Consider the following 18,400-nt stretch of genomic DNA (forward strand, 5'->3'; position numbering starts at 1 on the left):
TAGTCCCAGGAAGCCTTGTGGTTTTTCTGCTTAGATGGCACAAGCTGTCTGTATCTGGTAGAGGTATGGTAGACATTATGCAGGGCCACCTCCTCCCTCGACTCATAAACACCTTATTAATAAAGAATCCATGAATAATTAGCGCTAGTGCTGCTAAGGAGGGCTAACCGTTTAACACTGTGTCCAAATAATGAGCCAATCGGTTAGGCTCCTGGTTAAACTATAGCCGGGATGGGTATGCAGCCACGCACACTCGAATGCCCCTCTTCCCAGCCTCCCCCCAGCTCAAGGCCTGGACACCTGGTATGCCCCAGAGGGCCAAACCAACAATGGACACTTGTGCAAAGAGACAGATAAGCCTTTATTCATGTTCCGCCTACCACACCTTTTTGTCTTTCCTTTTAATCAGGTCATCACTCTAGGAATGTGATTTAAGGTGTTTCATTGATCGACATTGTTTGTCTAAAATGAAAACAAATCACAACATGAATCATTTGATGTAATTCAGCGAGGTTCCGACACATTGTCATTTAGAGACCATTTCTCACGAAGCTAAACATAGTAGCTTCGTCTGCCTGTCAGCGGCACAGAAGAAATGATTTCAAAGCATTTTGAAGTGTAGTGTGCTGCCATCTGCTGGTGCCCAGGTGACTACATGTTTTGCATCAAGTTGACTTCTTTATATAATGCTGATAAAATGCTTTATTTGAATGATTATTAAGTCAGCATTCCACTGGATTTTCATGTTGCATTTTCTTTATACTATTTGAGAAGTACTGTCAGGTTTTGAGAACCACATTTTGCACATATTCAAAGGACTGAATTAGCCTCTGACCGACACAAACCAAGTGCCCAGTGAGCCCTTTTGACATGGTCTCTATTGGTGGAGTTCACTTTGGCCCACACTCTGGTAATTCCCTCTTTCCCCTCGCTCCTTCCTGCATCAGATTGTGCCATGCCTGAAATGAGATAGCGAATTCCCAAAGCACATTTAGGAGATGATGAAGGGTGTGCTTGCCTGCAATTCATGACTTCATGCATTAACATTCATTTGGTCTTATATCATTTCTGAACATAAGATGAACTCTTCAGGTGAAGTGGGCTAGAACAAACAGCTGCTTCCTGGCTTCTTCAGCAGGCTCCTCTGGACCAATACAGCACCACAGAAATGAGCTCTCCTCCATGCTATGCGCCTACACATTAGCTAAAAATGAGTGTGAATCTACAGTGTTTCACAAGGCAGTAAAAATAAGAGACCAGTGTTTTAACACTATCTTGATATCGTGTGGTTTTTATATCACATTTATGACGTGCAGCAGAGGGATTGATTGTATTTTTATTGCATATACACTCAAAGACGTATGTACAAAGATCCACGGTCCTCTGCCTCCGAGGGGCATCGTTAGTGTTACAGCATCTCAAACCTTTCTGTGTCTGTGTGTCTGCTCTCTGTGCAGCTGGACGACCCGTCAGTATTCCCAGCGGTGATTGTTGAGCAAGTTCCCGCAGCCGATCTGTTGCAAGTATACTCGGGGCTCGAGTCCGATGAGGTGACCAACGGTATCATGGTGGATACCACTCTCCATGTGGTTGAGGAACCATCCATCTTGGAAGGAGGGGTGGATCTCACAGGTGCACATGCAATAAACGCTGAATTTTAATGAGACATAACAAAACTAACAAAGCACACAAGTGGAAGATGCAAAGCCAGAAAATTACAAACTACACATTTAATTCCTGCTCCGTTGCACAGCACAAACAGCCTTCTTAGGTACTCTTCGAATTAATTCATTACAATTAATCTGTAGGCTGACCCACAAACTATTCACTGAACAGTGAGTTACCTGAAAATTCAGAACATGCAAGCATGCATTCAGCGATATTAACTTAAAAATAAGTCTTTCTCCTTAAAATGAAAAACGTTTTAAAAATGTACTCTCCTTGTCGTAAGTGAAAGCTGACATAAAAAAAGAACCTTTGTAGCCATTCACCTGTGTTTGACCTACACTTCTCAAAAAAGTAAATTATGCAAAGCATTAGCCTCCGAGTATTTCTTATTAATGAATTTGTTGTTATCTGGTGGACAGAAACAACAGTCTCAGGCACAGAGGACAGCATGGAGACAAATGAAGCAGCGGCGGCTCTTCTTAACATGGAGTCTCCGAACAACATTTTGGATGAGAAGCGTATGCGTAAGTTAATTTGCATGCTTATTATTCCACTCCTTCAGCTTGTGACAAAAACGTCAGCTTTGATCTAACGCTGTTCATAATTGCAGCTTGAAACACTTTTCTGTATCTCTTGTTTATGCTAAGTTCACACCTATGGCACTCTGCTTGAGTCAGACCTGACATATGCCCCACTGAGGCCTGACCAGATGGACGGTGTTGCCCTTGACATGTCCGTAGACGAGGACACCTCATCTATGGATGAGATTCCCCAAAAATTTCCCTTAAAACCTCAGAAAAAAACCAAAGGTAAGACATTTTTCCTCCTTGTTAGAACTCCCTCACTAAAAATTCACTGTTGTAGGTAATTAGATGATTTCACTGTGGCCTTTCACCTTATAACACACTACTCCATAATTTGAATCATAGTGCGAAAGCCGCGGGCGGTCCGTCCCTGCTCTCCCATCACCACCCCTAACCTACCACTCAGGAAGAAGAGCAAAGAGGGCAAAGGTAAGCCTCACTAACTAGTCCACTTTTCTATAATCAGCCAATAAAAATCAAGGTCTGTCCTCCTCTTGTGTACGCTCCATTTCCTCATGTGGAGTGTGCAAACAGCAGTCCTCAACCCCTGCAGTCCAGTGGGGTCGAATCTAGGAGAGTTAATGGATGAGGGGATCTCAAAGTGCTGTGTTTCACAGGGAAACAGAAGTGATTGCAGGCTGGAGGGCACGTTGATGCTCTGCCGATAGAAGGAGACTAGTGGTGTGCCATGTAAAACCTCATTGCACCCTACAGTGTGACTCAAAGAGGAGGGGACTGGGGACAGCAGGTTCAGTTGCACACATATACATCACCCTGTCATGGTGTCTGGGATTCATCTGACTACTGGGAGCGTTGCTGTTTTTAACCACTTCTGGCCGAAGCATTTCATGAATTAGAGTAATCTACTCCCAGACTTGATATAATTAATGTCATCCCAAGGCACGCATGTACACATGCAATGGCTGGAATAAAAGAGCAGCTCCTCCTGTAACCCTGTGGCGTTCATATATTCATAAACTGTACTACTAAATGAATTATAGATGTCTATAGCACAGCTCCAAGGCTTCGTCGCGAACGTCTGACTCACTTGAAAGTTAAAAACAAGACTAAATTTATTTCCCCCCCAATTTGCAGGCAATACCATCTACCTGTGGGAATTCCTTCTGGCCTTACTGCAGGATAAAAACACCTGTCCCAAATACATCAAGTGGACACAGCGGGAGAAAGGCATCTTTAAGCTTGTGGACTCCAAGGCTGTCTCAAAGCTGTGGGGCAAACACAAGAACAAACCTGACATGAACTATGAGACCATGGGAAGAGCTCTCAGGTGAACATACGAGCATCATTTTTCTGAGCAACGCTGTGCTTCAAATGAGCTTTTATTTTGCTCTGAAACCTAAAGACATGGTTCCATAGATGTATTCATAATGCCCATCAGGAATGATTATAATGTGTTGGACATCTGTTTTCTTTTCTAGATACTACTATCAGAGAGGCATCCTGGCTAAAGTGGAGGGGCAGAGGCTGGTCTATCAGTTTAAGGAGATGCCAGCTGACCTCGTGGTGATTGAGGATGAAGAGACAGGTTCTGATACCAATGTCGGCTACGGAAACCAGAGATCGACCAACGGGCGGTCTGTGGTTCGTGGAGGGTCCAAAGGGCACGGAAGAGCTCATGGTCAGCAGCACGTCTCGGTAAAACAGATGAAGAAAGAGCCAAACAATGAATGTCTCTACCAGCAAGCTAACGGTGGACAGGCTGAGCAGCTCCTCCAGTCTGTTCATATGCTGCAAGCCAACCAAGGGGCCGGAGTCCAGGAAACAGCACAAGCTTTAAGGTGAGCGACTGTGAAAAACACCAGAGGTGTTTTAAGAGGAACCAACAGCAAAATGAGGAGTAGTTTTATTTTTGTTTCATTACTCCACAGCGGATACCAGAAAATCATTCTCTGCTTAATGATCTTTCAAACTAGGGCTCGATGGGTAAATCAGTTGGGCTGATATTAGCTTATTCTGGATCTATCTGTCCATATGTCAGCAAAAGTAACAGATTTGCAATACAGAAAACCCAAGAGTGAGTTTGATATATGGTAGAGTCGGTGTCTCTAATACACTCTATATCCACCAGAGAACACAGATAACACTGAGTCAGATCTTATGATTATTTACTTTCTTGCGAAGAGCTAGACTACAAGATTGACGCTGTTGTCGTGTGTGATGAAAATGTGCCAAATGCTGGTAATCTCAAAGGCTAGAAAAGGGGTAACAGCTAGCTTGTCTCTGCTGATTGCCTCTTAAGAGCATTAAATGCAAGACTCTTATAAGCCATTGTTCTTAGACACGAAATATGCCCAGCATTCAATTCTTCAGACACGCATGTGTTTCACGCTTTCTTGTCTTTGTGATTTTTGTGTAAAACAAATGAAGTAAGAAGTAAGAAATCATATAATCGTCATCCACCAAAGTGCATGTCAGTCAGGTATCCTTACCAATAACATAAAAAATGTGGTAATTAAAATATAAATGTCATTATTAATCTCAAATGATACATAAACTGATTATTCTAAACTAAGTTTATGTTAAATGCTTTATGCTTAAATCTTACTCATACTCACACATGCATGCATCATAGCGTTGGACCTGATATTCACAGAAAATGTCTGAGTCAAAGCTTATCGTTCTTATATTAGTGGCGGCGTCTTGTAGGGGGAACTCAATTCCATCTCGAAGCCTCGTATGTACAAAATGTCACCTTTTGAGAATTTGAGATGCAGAATTTCATTATACATAATAAAACTGTGAGGTGAGCACAGCAACAGCCAACCCAGCAGAGCTGAAGTAAATCTTTACTTTATATAATTCATTTTTTTGTTGTTGATGTCAGTAAAGTGCCAGATCACCTTTAGATTTTTATAAAGTGCATTTCTTCTTCTTCTGTTTTTTGCGTTCTGGCACAGCTTTACTTTGCATTTTATTTTTCTGTTGCCAAGTCTGCTGCCTGTATTATCACAAAATTCTACTTTTTTTTTTTTTTAGTGGTTAAACATTGTCTGCTGTTAGAAATTGAAGAGACTCATAATTTCCACAGTACAGCTGTCAGCACAATTTGTTATTTTAATAAAGGCTTTAGTTGTGCTTTTTAGGCTCATAGCTGTGCGGTCGCTAATTTTCACAGTAGGTGTCCGTTAAAAACAAACCTTGTATATATTTGCAAAGATATAAAGAGAATATTCAATTACACCAACTCTGTCAGAGACAGTGAAGAGACTCACCTACATCTTCTGTTTTTTTTATTTTATCAGGACCATTAACACCCCTGCATCAGTTCCTATGGTCCTGACATCTTCCCGCTCGCTTCAGTCTGTTCCCCTCACTGTTCTAGCCAACGGGGACTCCAGCCACTCCCCTTCTCGGGTTATTCTCCACACCATGCCCTCCACGACGGCAGGTGGTAAAGATGTGCTTACCATCCATACGGCTTCCATAGCAGGTGGGGCTAACAGCCTGCAGGATGGCCTCCCGCAGCAGCTCTTGGTCACCAGTCTGGGCTCATCTGCCTCCTCCTCCTGCACTTCCCCTCCAGGAGTCATTAGTTCCACCGCTTCCAACCTCAATGGTCTCCCCCGCCTTGTCACCATTAACACCACCTGCGGGCAGACCATGGTGGCACAGCAGCCCGGCACCGTAATTGCCACTGTGCTCAAATCTAGCGACCTCTCAGGGCTGCAGGTGAAAGAGGAGATGCTGGACCCCACCTACTTTCAGTCGATGGTGAACGGCGATCCATCACTGGCCGCACATACTTTTGAAAAAGAGGAGATGGAAGCAGGGGAGGCGGAGCTGCAGTACAGGACTGTTATCATTGATACCAGTCAAAGCCAGGGCCCAGAGGGCGCAAGTGAAACTATAATTAATGGACATTCTTCTCAGAGCAGCAGCCCTAGTGAGGGTCTGACCCCTGTGGAGGAGCTGGAAGTGCGTGGAGAGATGTCCCTGCAGCCTGAGCAGGGAATCAAAGGCCTGCAGGAGCTGCCAGTGTCTGTTCAATTGCCTGCAAACTTTATCCAGATAAAGACAGAACCTGCAGAGGCTTAGTGCTGCAGGACTCTTCAACAAAAGCTGAACCAAAATTGAATCCATTTTCTTTACCTACCACAGTGATCTGATCAAAGATCAGAACGAGGGATCTTGCAGCTTTTAAAGGTTGGTCAGTTCAGCCTCAGGATTTATTGTTTACCAACATATTTGTGACCATGTGCCTAATTTTAAAAATCAAGGGAGTGTTTAGTTTTTTTAAGAAGTAACTTTTCAGATTTAGGATTCTCTTTTTCTGTAGACACAATCCCCAACACACACACACACACACACACACACACACACACACACACACACACACACACACACACACACACAAATACACACATATGCACACATGCACAAACACAAAATGCTTTTTTTCCTCTAGGAGAGTAGCCATTGGATAAACCAGGAATCCCTGTCTACCAAATGTGCCAGTTAGCTGTTTTTTTTTTTAACTTTTCATCTCACTGGACTCACGTGTTTAAAGAAAAATGCAAGAAACCAAAAACCGGGGACTGAATGCCAAATGGTGCAATGACCATTTGGCATCTGGCAATGTGTGAGCGTACCTGATCTTTACATCGGGTACGAGTTACTTTTCGCACGGATGTTGTGTTTGCTGGAAAAAAGAAAACCCACACATCTCGGAGTTCAATTGAAGAGTGCCTTACCGGAAGTTCAGAACAGTTCAAGACCGTTTGTTGGAAGCAGCTGCGTAAGAGATGAAAAACAGACTAAATACCTTCACAGACTTTCAGACTTCCAAGAAGTTATTACGCATTTATTTTCATATAAACAAAATAGGTATGCATTCACTCTCTAATACCCTTGGCCTTAAAACACCGTGTTACTATGGAAATGGGCATTTTCCGTCTATCAAGGACAGTGTAACATCAAAACTGTTTGTATAGAGCTGCAGACCGAAGGCACAGCAGGATAGGGAGGCACAAATGGAGAGAAAGAATACACGAGATATCAGTCTCTGCCTCAGAGGCTCCGAGGTTTAAATCCTGTTGTTATCAAATGGAATATATATGAATCTATTGATAAAAATGAATAAATATATATATATATATACATATAATATACAATTGAGATTCAATTTTAAGGCCACAGTGAATTTATTTATTTTGTGAATTCCTAAATTCTGTGTAAAAACCAGGCACATTTGTTTTCTATTTACATGTAAAAACCTGAGGGGAAATACAAAGAATATGAACGTTAATACCAGGAGGCTTATTTGGTAGTTTTTTGTAAGACCAACATTTTTCACGTGTATAGCTTTCCATATAATCAGCTTTGGTATTTCCTTGAGTTTTGGACTCGAGTGTTCAGTGCAGCATGATTACTCCACTGTTATATTCTCTTATATCCTCTGATTTAAACATGTACTGAATGTTCTTTTCATTCCTTCTTATCAGCGGACATACCTCTTTATCTTTTTTAACAGTCAAGCAGGCGAAACTATGCATTCAAATATATATTCGCTGTGTATGTGCTGTATAAAGTATCAAATGTAACAATTCACATGCCTTTGAAATCCTATCTCTGTTTCGTCATTTGTTTGGTACAAAGAGGAACCAGTGCTGTTTTTTTTTTTTTGTCTTGTTTCAAGCTTTGCTCCTTTTCCCCTCCTTCCTCTTTCTCCTCTCCACTCCTGTCACCTTGTTACCTCTTGTCTGGTTTTCTCTCCTCACCGCCTCCTTGACTGCTCTCGGCTCGGGTCAGTCGAGTCTGTGCCTTCTTTATTTGCTGTCCCACTTGGTTAAGAACCTCTCAGGCCAGCCATCCGATTGGCCCCTTGGTCCTGCCGGGGATGAAGCCATATTGATCCTGAGTGGTATCCCGGCTAAATTGGTTGTATTTTCCAGCCGGACTGTAGCTGCAGAGTGAGGACATTCAGACATACTGACCTCCATCTGCACTTGCACCTAAGGACAGGTGTTAAACGCTACTTTACAACCTCACATCAGCCAAAAGGGCTCTGGGTCTGCAAAGACACTCTGAATGTATACTTGTTTTTAAAGTACATGCTTTTTTTTTTAAAGTACATGCAGCCAATAAGTACACTGGGTTACATTTGCATTAAAATCTGTCAGTCTTTCGGTGGGGATTTGCTGCCTTGTTTGCTTTGTATATATTCCTGTATCTACCCTTCCTTTTTCTCAGAGCACTGTTTTACTGTCTGTGAAACATTGAGGTATGTCCACTGCTTATGTTTTTGTTGCTTCTTATGACTTGGGTTATCAATGGCCTCCTTTATGCTGAATATAGAATAGATTTTTAAGAAAAAGTCAATATGCTAATTAAATGCAAAATCTTATCTTTTGACTGTTCTCTCTCTTTCTTTTTATTTGTTGCTGTTTTTGCTGGCAGAATGATTTGGAAATAGAGCGAGGCGCAGATAAAGTGTCATACAAGCTTTTTTTTAATTATTTTTTTTGGAAAAATGAAACAGAAAACCGAATTAAACTTGGAAACAAATAGCTTCCAAGCGGTTACTAAGTCCATTCATTTGCGCTGTTGCGATAATGAAACTGCCTTGAAAATTCAGTTGTATTGTTGGGTTGTTTAAGCTTTGGGGGACATTTGATCACATGGTATTTTGAGAGAAAGAAAAAGCTACTGTAGAAAACTGGATTGGAGCCATTAGCGGGCCAGAGACTGATTGGACTGTACTTAAGAGCTCTGCTTCTCCAGTTGCTGTGGGTGGATGAATACATTAGCATGTGACATGCCCAGAGCTGAAGACAGACGAGTCTGTCACCACAGTTTGCATAGTGGAAAGTGTGTGTGTGTGTGTGTGTGTGTGTGTGCACGTTTAAGCTGTGGTTGGCGCGAGAATGAGTTACACTGAAGTGGGTTGATTCTTTTCAAGCATGTGTTATGTTGATGTGTTTATATATGTGAGGATGGAGTGTTTGTGTGTTTGGGGTTTACATTGGCTTGGAGTGACTGTGCATGTGTGTGTGCGTGTGTGTGTGTGCGTGTGTGCAGGGTCAGGAAGGCGGGTGGTGTTGAGGAAGTCTTCTGGCGTCGGGGCTTGCCTACCGTGCCTTGCTCCGTCTACACCCACATACACAGCTGTGTACCACACAATCCAATCTTGCCATAGGGTTACACACACACGCGTGCACACACACACATAGAAACAAGACCAAGTTCAGCCGCAGCCACCATTACAACCTTCTTCACGCCACTGAACAGCTTCCCGAACCTTTTTCAGATGAAAAAAATGGTTTGAAATGAGAATGAAATCATCGCACAAGCTCCACATTCGGCAACAAACAGCCCTCCATTACATCCAAGCAGACACTTTGCTTTTCTGTTGAGCGGTTCATCGATTGCCTGCCATAGGGTAAGCGGAGGTTCTTATGGATTACTAAAATAATGAAAGGCTACTAGCAGCCGTTATGTCTGTGCTATTCCTTTGGTTAGTGAGTCAGAGACCCTGAAGATGGAGTGAGAGCCAGGTCCTGGGAGAGGAGGACTATTTCTGTGTCGCCTGCAGCCACTGACACAGCGCGAGTGTTTACTGCTGTGCCATGCTGCCTCTCACAGTGGGAGCAGTTGAGGGATGACGGCTGACATTATTGTGCCTCCAGCCTGTAGCAGGAACAGTACAGGGAGAGCTTATTTAACCATCAGGTCACCAGACTGACTGCAACATTACAAAGAAAAGGAGTTGATGGCTGCTGTCTTATGGCTGCTGAAGCTTTGTGCAATTTATTAACAACATGCAGGTAAAGTTAGATTCAAATGGATCCCATTTTTATTTTTACTTTACTCCACAGAAGCAGATGTGGATGTATTAAGGACAGCGAGGTACAGCGTGTTTTAAGATGTAAAAAAAAAAAAAGTGTTGAAAATACCTCACCTAACCTTTGATATTACAGCAGTACACCTTTGTCTACACAAGATGGCACTGGTAATACACGTGTCCTCATCAGAGCCCGAGCCTCAGTCTGGATCGAAGAGAAGTATTCCTTCAGGTCACTAATCTAAATACAGACACTCTTCATACATTGGTTTTCACTCTCCTCCACCCCAGAATAGCAACTTACGTCTCGAAACGAAGGAGCGATTATTTGAAATGAAAATAAGCAGCTGGGAGGGAAGTTTCCCTGCATTTTTTGATAAGTAACAAAAAGAATTAATTCACATGTGAGCTTCAATGGAAGTGGCCATTCCTCGGGCCAGGTAGGCAAAAATCCTTTGAACTGTGATAACCTGGTAAATGCTCGGTATCTCTGTTCATCCTGCAGAGCAGTCGATCTTGTTTCCTCTCCCCATCTAAACGGGGATAAACAAGTGCTGGAGGCGGGCTTTCCTATTTAAAATGCATGAGAAAAAATAGTGCAGGGCTTAGGCTGAAACGATATATTCTTTAATTCTGGTCTACAAGGAAGGAGTTCACTGTCAGACACTCGCAGATTTGGCTCATATCTAATGCAGGCAGTGCTAAACCTCTTCATAGATAGTAGGAATGCAAATTAACCTCAATGCAGGGTTTAAAAAAAGCCAACAATCAAATACCATCTGATTTGGAGTTGTTGGGATTTTGACATTTTCCTGTGAAAATGCAAAAATTTCACTGCAGTCTGTCGGCCCTGTTTGTAATTTCTTAGGTTTTTAACTTCAAACAGAAAATAGTGCAATTTTAATAATTTGTACTAATAGAATGTTTACATCATGAGACTGTCTAATGGAAAAATAAAACAACACAAGTAGATGTGTGTACTAGGCAACAAAATGTGGATAAGAAGGCATCAACTAGACTGTTGTCCCGTTTATTTGTTTTTAAAACCTTTGCTCTTGCAATCCTCCATCGGCAGTATTACCACCATCCGGTGTCATTCAAGGTCTCCTCTACAATGAGTTTTAATTGTGAGACATCTGTACTTTAAAATTTGACTTTCATGGTTAATATTGGACTTTTGTCCCAACAGGCGCGAGGAGCTCTCTGGGAGCCCGCTGTAATATCTGTATCAGCCTCTCCAGTCAGGGTGAACCATCCCATTCACAGCGACTCTCTGGGCTTCCATGGCAATTTACTCTCACGACTACACAAAAGAGTCCTCAGAGTCCTCAGAGACCTCGCCAGATAGACAACTGACAACTAACAGCATCTTATGAAAAAATAACACTTTATACTGTTTCCTAACACAGTGAGTGCGGTAGCTCCACAACAACAACAACAACAACGACAACAACAGCGGCGGCAGCAGCAGCATGCTGAATGCATCCATTTTAATAAACAGATGCCTATTTGATGTGATAAGCAGGAAGTAGTGAGAAATGAATTATATAAACACTGATTTTATGAACTTTTCAGAACCGCCTCGAGGGCTTTGCAGTACACTTGTCAGTTTATTTGAAGTATGTTTGCAATTATTGTATTTGTTAACTCATGCCAGTATTTTTCACTTGACATGTTGCTCTGGGCCATTGACATTATTGATTCAAAAATAACAATATGGCTTCAGTCTGAACTCCATTTGTGAGCATATTCATAAAACATTTACATATAGCAAGTTTCACCCTCTCTTTCAACAAAATCCATTTCACTGTCAATTATTATTGATATCTTTGACATTATCATCAGAGTGAGCCAACATGAGTCAAGATCTATATTTACTTTGTAGGCGAGATACTTTTATATTAGCGTAAACAAAGCATTATTACACATCCGATACACGAGAGAGTCTCGGGTTATAAAATCAGGACAATAAAAGCATATATGTCTGTTTTGGCTTGTCAAGATGTGATGCTAAAAAATTCTGCTAATGAGGAATGGGAGTAATGGTGAGTAGAGAAGGAGACCTGCCTGTTTCAATTGCATTAGTTGGATTCAAAACCCATACTGCTATCAGCTTTCCGACAAACACCCTCCGGGCATTAAGTGTCTTTCAAGGAAATCACATTGTTTCATATGATAGGACAACGGAGATTATTCGTACAATGAAATTTTAATTGGAAAAAAGCAAGTAAAGAAAGAAACATACAGAGGGCTTCAACGCAAACTACCACAACACGAGTGTTCCATTTTTGTCTCCCTGTTTAACTTCTGAGTACCTCACATAGCTTGAATACTCTTGGGCATTTATGCGCCTTGTTATTGTGATGACAGAACATCAATTACAAATGCCTATCTCGCCTGCTTAGTTGCAGATGAGAGTTATTTCAGCTCGACACACTGAGATGAGGCGTTAGAGATTAAAATCGCCTCGGCAAATAAGAAAATGTTTGAACAGCCGCACTATTTAAAGCATTTTGAAGACTGCAACAGTGGTGAAAACAATGGAGGATAGCACATCAGTGAGCACATGAGAAGCGACTGCTGAGGTCTGTGAATCTTTAATTAAACAATGTTTGTTTTACATGATACAAATAACAGAGAAAAGAGTGACTAAAATACGCAGAGCGAGTCGTGAACTTTCAGTGCCGGTTAGACTCGTGTTTCTGTATTGGCGTGCTGGAATAATTTGCTTTTTTTCTTTTTTTGCTTAAATATTTTTAAACTGTGAATATTATCCTCACATAATCAAATTTTCTGAAGTTGGTTTTGTGCGTACGTCCGTGTTTGGATCTATGAAGTTGGTTCGTGCCACTGCATCAGCACTTAAGTACATATTTTATGAAGATCTTGGGATATATTTGGTATGGTGGCACAAGTCGCTTGCATAATAGCAACACAATAGCTCTTGATTTGATCTCTTCAGCAGTGTTGCTGTTTATTCAAATCAAGCAGAGCAGAGCACTTCTGATGTAGCAACTTTTTAGGTAGCATTTTCCCTGTTGACTGTGTATTTCTTCATTTTTTGTGATTTGGTGTATGGATGTGTTTCTCTTGATGTTTTTGTTTTACTGTTGTGTGCTTTGTCCTTTGGGCCCAAAGGAGTACAGGGCACAGAATGGACTTTTATCTGTAGGTATGTGAGCAGGAAAAAGATAAAGGCTATGAAAAAAAGTCAGACATAAACACTCACTAAGCACGAAAACCGTGCAATCTAACGCAATCCTATACAAAAGCTCTGCCATACATTTGGCTTTTTGAAGCTCGTACATCTATTGTTGACATTGGAAAGACAATCAGTTTACTAGGTGCGATATACTGCATTACATTTTCAGTATTACAGTATTTAAGATAACACCTGTAGTTGTTGGTGGTAATAGCCAATGCATTTTAATACTGCAGTTCACAGAAATTGGCCGGCAACAAGACAAACTGCTGTTTAAAGACATCAGGCAATAATTGGTCTTTTCCATCATTGTGCGAGCAGCTTAATCATGCAAATGGCACGGGTTTGCCAACAACTAAGTGAAAGTTGGTTACCTTGCTGAGAAGTTGGAGGTATGCAGCCTGTTTCCTGCAGCTCACTCCCTGCAGTGCTTCAAACTGATTCGCTGTAGGGGAAAATGCTGAAAATAGCCATTGTCTTGTTTTGAAGACGATTTGTCAAGAATAAATTGATAAGTGCTAAGCTAAATCGTGATACCAGATGGCTCGTGTTTCTCAGCTTTAATGCGATGCTGCAGCAGGAGGAAATGTTTGGTTTGCATTAGCAGAAACTCAATACAACATTTACCCAGAGACTGTTACTACGCCCAGTTCAGTACTTTCATTTGGAGGCCACGTTCTCAATCAGCTGTGTTACCTCACTCAGAAATAGGCTTATCAGGTGTCCCAGTTTATGCAGGGCTACACATAACATGTATCACTGTCACATATTGAGACACCGTTTCACATTTTGATTAGTTCTAGTTTCCAAAAATTAACTAAAGTGCTTCTCACAAGAAGCCTGTTTGGCTTTAAGAGCATTGTGTTGCTCTACAAAGATGATCACCAGCCAGAACTGAAAGGCGAAACAACAGTTAACATTCTTTTAATCGTTATTGCCAAAGAAAAAGGGAAAACACAAGTTTAGCTTCAATCCATGCTTATTATATTAATAAGTGTGTTGGGAAAACTGCACAAAAAGATCAAATTTGTAAATTGGAAAAATTACCTCTAAGCATTAATGGCGCACAAGCTCCCATTTGGTTACACTATTTGGAGGTACGTGGTGATTTAATAACAATTTTGCCACTTTAATAAGAACACTTTTCAATGTCACGCAGTCCAGCATACCAACAATACCAGACAGGACGGCAATAATAAGCATAAAGTACAACAGATGTCAACAAAAACTGCGAAAACATAATAATGCAATAATGGAACATGCTGTTGCTTTAAATTACACTAGATGATTTTCCTAATAAAGTGTATGTCTTGTTACACATTTAATGTGATAGCACCACACAGATGGTTACATACAGTACATAGTGAATTGCTGTTGCATTGTATTCGCTGTAGCTTTTCATATGTATACACATACAAGTAAAAATGAATGTATGACATAATAGGTAAGGTAAGGACAGATTGTGTGTGTGTGTTTTTTTTAGGGTGGCTCAGTTTCCAAACTAAATGCGTTCATTGAACAGGATCAAATAACAAGGAGAGAAAACTAGACACCTGTAAACAACCAATGCTTTTTAAGAAGGAATCAAAATGCTTCAAACATAATTTAGACTGTTTACACTGACTCACACTGACTAGAAGTGCTACCTAATAGTTGCCTGCAATAGACTGCTTTGGTGTCACGAGTGGTCTTGAATATTTATCAAAAGGAAAAATTTGCACCTACAACGTAAACAGATTCAAAACCAGACAGCACGCTCAGCGCCTCAGATCCTCCCGAGCATGCGGGCGATCCACCAGTTGCACGGCATGACAATTTGACAGATGACCCGGCCTCCTTGGTAGTAGTATGGCCACGGGTTGAAGCCACCCAGGGGCTCGTGGTAGCGGCGGCAGAAGCGGTAACCACGGCGACAGTACTGGCAGCAGTAGCCGCCCTCATCCAGACGGTTATCCAGCTCGATTCCAACATCTCTCTGCAGAGGACACAAGAGCGGGCAGGGTTACAATCACACACATGACAAATGCCAGTCCTCCTGAGGCAAGGGCAGGAGAGGAGGAAGAGGAAGGGCTGACATGAATTGATGAGGCAGCTTTGATTGTGGGTCATCGCAATATATGTAAAAGCAAAAACAAAAGTGAAAAGATGTGAATTGATGTCTGCAAAAATGCAAAACTGTGACATCAATTGATGGCAGTGCCAAAGAGATCACGGTTTGAGCTGAGATTGAACGAGCTTGATTTAAGCTCGGGAGCATAAAACATGATATAATACCCTTGACCTTTCTGCAGCACAAAAAGCACGACTGGAGGCTGCACACTGCCCCTACTTTGAATCCAGCGTTCGCAACCTCTCTACTGTCACTATCTCCGGTCGAAGTTACCAGCATAATTACACTATTTCTTTCATCCCTGACCTCTTAACTCCCTCGACCCCAGCACACACTCTGCACTAAAATGAGTGCCCCTCCTCCAATAGAGCATTCAAATTAGAGCTCCTCACATCTTGGCGCCCTCCCCCTGACCTTGACTTTAAGTGCATGGCACATTCCTAAAGCAATTAGCAGAGTAATGATCGCCTAACAAGGATTCTTTCATTTGCTCTTGCTGGCTGCCTCTGAATTTATAGAGGGGCCAAATGAAACCCAAACGAAAGGTAAATTGGGTAGAATTAATGGCCCTTGGATTTTTCCATTGTGCTGGTTGGTTCATGCCCTCATGGACTCGTGGGGGCTGAGTGCCATGCCTTTGATCAAGAGCAACTCCAAATGGGGTTCGGAGAAGTGCCACTTAACTCACAGTGTGAGCTGAAGTAGCAACCGCCCTCAGTATGCATTTGACCACATTTCAGTCTCTTTTAGTAAATGAATCCTTGGAGACAATCCGGTGATATCTTGTTAAACTGCTCGGTTCCAGGAGTCAACGGCCTCCGCTGACTTCACATTCAGGAAAAAACGCGAGCACTTACAATGACTCAGCTACGTGCAATAGTGCGGAACAAAACAGATCCGCAGCTGGGAAAAGAAAATGTGTGTGAATTGTTTAAGAGGACAGGACCCGCTGGACCACATGGCTGAGTCCCTCTGGTCCCCTACTGCATTAAGTTAGGGAATTTGGGGATTTCTTGCATCTCCTCTACTCGTCAGTAAGCATTCAATCACGGTGGTTTTACACACATTGTTTTCTTGTACGTAGCAGCTCACTGCAATAAATCCACCACATGACTGGCTTGTGAAAACTATGCACCTGATGTAAACTGAGTCAAATTACTTGCTCTTTAGACATATTCAAAACACATAGAGTGCAATGCATTATATCCAGGTAGGTTTGATTTATTACTATGACAGTCACAGGTAGGCTTTTAATGATTTATTGCTTTAGGCAGGTTTCAGGTCATCGGCTCCCAGGCAACAATCGGTTATATGAACAACACGAAACCTGTCAATGGACCAACGATAATCTTATCAGCTCCTCACAGCCCAAACTGGGGTGTTACGAAATCTGGAGCTCAGGCGTGGAAAATGAAGAAAATATTTTATTCAAATGACGCCGGTGTTTATCAAAACAAACAGCCAATAGGCAGCATTGTACCTTAAAGACAATTAATCAGAGCTATCCTTTTAAAACGGAGGGTACATATTAATCACTCTGGCTTTGAGTCGCCGTCTCTAGTGGGAAGCCGCGGTGATAAGAATGGTTCACCTTGGGAAATCTGAGGCAGTCACTCACAAACAAGCAGCATTAATGAAGAGTAAAAGCCATTACCCTCTTGCTGGATCTGATTTCATCACACACATTCTCACATACACATGCAAACTTGCACACAAACACAGACACCTCTGTGCATATTATGAGGAGCTGGATGTGAATGAGTCTGCAGAGTAGAAAACTGCGTCAGTCATTCAATAAGATGTAACGAATCAAAGCACGACTCCTCTAATCTCCACACTTGTTGGTATTATTTCACACACGCTGATCCCCGCTCCTCATGAGCTTGAAGCACATGCCTGGATGTGTTATTAAATCTCAAAGCAGAGCTCATCACATTCATCCGGGGATCAAAACAGCAGAGATAACATTTCTGTTTCACGCTCTGCTTTGTATTCGAAAAGGGTCTTTTTATGTAGACACACAGGACAGTGGAACATATGAAATTCTTTGCTGCGTGTCCTGATCTCTGATTTTCATCTTACTGTTCTCTACAGTGACGTGGAATGACAATGAAATTGGATGTAATTGAATAAGCAGATAGTCATGTATTTCAGTAAACTCTGCTGCTTTACCAAAGTGATAAGGAGCTTTAGCTTCAGTGTAAAGATTCCTCTGGAGGCACAAACAACTTCTGCATTCACGGAATTTGAATTCCTTCAGCTTTTTGCACCTGTGTAATGCATGAACAGCCACTTAGCCTGACCCTGGATGTAGCAGCCAGAGGTTTGTAAGGATAGGTCCCAGACACAAGACAAATCCCAGGACACAAGCAGCAACACGTACAAACATATTTACATGAGTATGAGTGAGGTCAATTCTTATAGAAAGCCCATCCTTGTTATGTGGGTCAAGGACGGCGGTGCAATCCCTTCAGGCCTGTCAGGCGGTCGTTATTCAGTTTGAAATTTCCAGGGCCACCGCTGATACACACTGCACTCTGACATGGCAGCCATGTTAAAGTTCAGCATAATATACATCTGCCAGTCTCTGTGCACTGTGGACAAGCTTGGTGCTCAAATTCAGACTTATGAAATGCAGATGAAGTGAATGCAGAGAAACTGTGAGTAGCAGACTCTGCGGGTGAGCTTCCTTGTTTTTTATACTGTGCCCATTTGCATGACTTTTAGATGAAGAAAAAAAAATAGACTTACACATGTGGCATACCACTGGCAGCAGTGAGAGTTCAGACTCCCAATTACAGACTGCTGCCTGCCCTGTGCCCGGCCACAAAGGCCGTTGTTATCACTGGACCCACAAACAGCGCCTGGACGTGCTGCTGGAATGGATTGCAATGGTATGCATTACTCCGCTGATAGAGGCAGAACGTTCAAAAGTGGAGCTGAGTTTTTCATCCCCTGGTATGTTTTAATTGCATAGCACTGCATCTCCTGCCACAGACAATGAGGAACAGGACAGAGGAGCTGGGGGGGGGGAA

At 42.1% G+C, this 18,400-nt stretch overlaps 2 protein-coding genes and 1 long non-coding RNA gene across 8 annotated transcripts in view; 2 read left to right on the plus strand and 1 right to left on the minus strand.

Annotated features, from left to right (window-relative positions):
• Positions 1–8,616, plus strand: part of elf1 (E74-like ETS transcription factor 1) — a 41,106-nt gene extending 32,490 nt beyond the window's left edge. For all 6 annotated transcript variants that reach the window (XM_082504536.1, XM_082504537.1, XM_082504535.1 and 3 more), the window contains 7 exons: positions 1,458–1,632; positions 2,088–2,192; positions 2,316–2,477; positions 2,598–2,681; positions 3,348–3,540; positions 3,692–4,051; positions 5,516–8,616. In XM_082504536.1, the coding sequence (XP_082360662.1) occupies positions 1,458–1,632; positions 2,088–2,192; positions 2,316–2,477; positions 2,598–2,681; positions 3,348–3,540; positions 3,692–4,051; positions 5,516–6,308 (1,872 nt within the window). In that variant the 3' untranslated portion in view covers positions 6,309–8,616. The remainder of the gene's footprint in view (positions 1–1,457; positions 1,633–2,087; positions 2,193–2,315; positions 2,478–2,597; positions 2,682–3,347; positions 3,541–3,691; positions 4,052–5,515) is intronic.
• Positions 8,617–10,104: 1,488 nt separating this feature from the next.
• Positions 10,105–12,041, plus strand: LOC309688699. The gene is made up of 2 exons (XR_014271144.1): positions 10,105–10,493; positions 11,243–12,041. It is a non-coding gene; the product is annotated as an uncharacterized lncRNA (long non-coding RNA).
• Positions 12,042–14,163: 2,122 nt separating this feature from the next.
• The window catches only part of tnmd (tenomodulin), a 67,767-nt gene continuing 63,530 nt past the window's right edge, over positions 14,164–18,400 (minus strand). The window contains exon 7 of the mRNA XM_082504592.1: positions 14,164–15,230. Coding sequence (XP_082360718.1) covers positions 15,021–15,230 — 210 coding nt within the window. The 3' untranslated portion in view covers positions 14,164–15,020. The remainder of the gene's footprint in view (positions 15,231–18,400) is intronic.

Source organism: Aulonocara stuartgranti, assembly GCF_965226115.1.
Source record: "Aulonocara stuartgranti genome assembly, chromosome: 2".
Taxonomy (NCBI): domain Eukaryota; kingdom Metazoa; phylum Chordata; class Actinopteri; order Cichliformes; family Cichlidae; genus Aulonocara; species Aulonocara stuartgranti.